At 35.1% G+C, this 2547-nt stretch overlaps 1 protein-coding gene across 1 annotated transcript; it reads left to right on the top strand.

Annotated features, from left to right (window-relative positions):
* LOC102175664 (olfactory receptor 52A5-like) lies at positions 1268-2218 on the top strand. The gene has a single exon (XM_005701215.2). It carries the CDS (start codon positions 1268-1270, stop codon positions 2216-2218), a length of 951 nt encoding a protein of 316 aa, XP_005701272.2.

Raw genomic sequence — 2547 nt, forward strand, 5'->3', positions numbered from 1 at the left:
ACTCCAAAAGGTCACAAAAGAGTCAGATATGACTTAATGACTAGAACAACAGCAAATCACTTCCATAGCAGAATGAATGGAGCAGACAGAAAACAGAGGTGTATGATAGTGTCCAAAGGTGGTTTGTAATAAATATATTAAAACTGGTTATTTCTCATTGGGAATCACTTGGTAAACTGAATTCCACTGAACAAATATAGTTACTTACTCAATATATAGTATATTTTAAGCTTTATGTTCATGGTTTTGATACTTTCTGATTTATTTTCCTAGAATAATATTGATAAAATAAATTTTGGCAGATATTTGAAATATAGATATTAATTGTTCCAATTTTGATAACTTGAGAAATGATCATAGCAGCTTTCAGCTTTGGGGTATTATTGAATCAGGCAAAAATTTTCCCAGTTTAAATTTGCAGAAATAAATTTGCATGTGATTCATGTATCACATTTTATCCCAATATAAGTTTGCTTCATTTCTTTATTGTCATGTTACAGTTTATTTTATGTTATTATCTCTAAAATCCCTAATTTTATCCATATTAAAAAAAATTTACCTAGGTTCCAACTTGGGGATAAAGACAGATTCTAAATACTTGTTACAACATTATATGTAACATATGCATACTTAGCATACTAATTGTCTTATATAATTGTCACATTTAGATCATTGCCTATGTCTTCTTTGACTATGCCACTTTATAACTTATTTTCCCAAGATCTAGAGCAACTTCTAAAAGCCTGTTATTATCATTACTATTATTTTACTTCTACTAGACTGTCCAAATGAATTATAAGTTCTTTGATTAAAAAACAAAGAACAAAAAAACAGTTATGTTACACAGAATTTATGTTCTCAGAACTTGTTAGCTTAGCAGAACAAACTACATTCAATGAGTTAGGGTTTAACTAATTGTGCAAAAACCAGATTCATATTGACTAGAAGGAGTGCTTCTTCTCTCTATGGTGAGTATTTGTATGCCTCTGAGAGTGTATATGTTTCTATATATGTGACAGAAAAAGAGAGTGAGAAATAAAAAACAGAAGCAGAAATTTGAGATACATCATCCAAGGAGACTGTATCTGTATTCCTGGACAAATTTAATTGTTCCATAAAAAAATGAATATGTCTGTCAAAATGCCATTTTAAAGCACATTTAACCACTGATGGTATGAATTTAGGTAAAAAGAGAAATTAAGAAAGACACTCAATACAAACTGCCATCTTGAATCAGAATCTCTAAACCCGGCAGTTCCAAGCCAACATGCTCCAGCTCAATGGTACAGTCTTCATGCCCTCAGTGCTGACACTGACTGGGATCCCTGGCCTGGAGTCTGTGCAGTTCTGGATCGGCTTTCCCTTCTGTGCCATGTACATCATTGCTCTATTTGGAAATTTCCTAATCTTGGTCATCATCAAATCTGAGCGCAGCCTCCATGAACCCATGTATCTCTTCCTGGCAATGCTTGGAGTGACAGACATTGCTCTCAGTACCTGTATCCTACCAAAACTGTTAGGGATATTCTGGTTCCATTCACCAGAAATACTTTTTGATGCCTGTCTCTTTCAGATGTGGCTCATCCATACCTTCCAGTGTACCGAGTCAGGTATTCTGCTGGCCATGGCCTTGGACCGCTATGTGGCAATCTGTGATCCTCTGAGACATGCAGCTATTTTTACCCACAAACTTCTCACTCAGATTGGGGTTGGAGTGACACTCAGAGCAGGTGTCCTTATAGCTCTGTGTCTCATCCTCATCAAATGCCGGCTGAAACACTATCGGACCACTGTGGTCTCCCATTCATTCTGTGAGCACATGGCTATTGTGAAGCTGGCAGCAGAAGATACTCGAGTCAACAAGATTTATGGTCTTTTTGTGGCTTTCATTATACTTGGATTTGATATAATCTTCATCACACTCTCTTACATTCGAATATTTGTAACTGTCTTCAAACTGCCTCAAAAGGTAGCTAGACTCAAAGCTTTTAACACTTGCATTGCCCACATCTGCGTCTTCCTTGTGTTTTATCTCCTGGGTTTCTTCTCCTCCTTTACACACAGATTTGGGTTCCATATTCCATCTTACATTCACATTCTTCTGTCCAATCTTTACCTGCTCGTCCCACCTTTTCTCAATCCTATTGTTTATGGTGTAAAGACCAAACAGATTCGAGATCGAGCATCCAAGATTTTTCACTTGAAGGATGCATCTTGAGCTCTCATCTATCTTATTTCAAATCATACAAATTCAATCTGAGAAACACTAATTTTTAGTGCTATTGTTTGCTTTCTGATGTTCATTTGTTTGCTGAAACAGAGAGCTCTAGATTTTACATTTGCAACACTGAAGCTCTGATTCCTATTCAAATAACTTCACTTGTATGGATACAGAATTACTTGGAGCATACATTTAGCCAGTAGATAACACAGAAGAAGAAATTATGAAGATTTTGTTTTTAATTAAATCAATTTTAAGGATATCTTTTAAAAGTGCAAATAAATATTAATATTTTTTTGCTGCTTATGTTTAAAAATATGAAATGG

This window comes from Capra hircus, chromosome 15 (genome assembly GCF_001704415.2).
Source record: "Capra hircus breed San Clemente chromosome 15, ASM170441v1, whole genome shotgun sequence".
Taxonomy (NCBI): Eukaryota; Metazoa; Chordata; class Mammalia; order Artiodactyla; family Bovidae; genus Capra; species Capra hircus.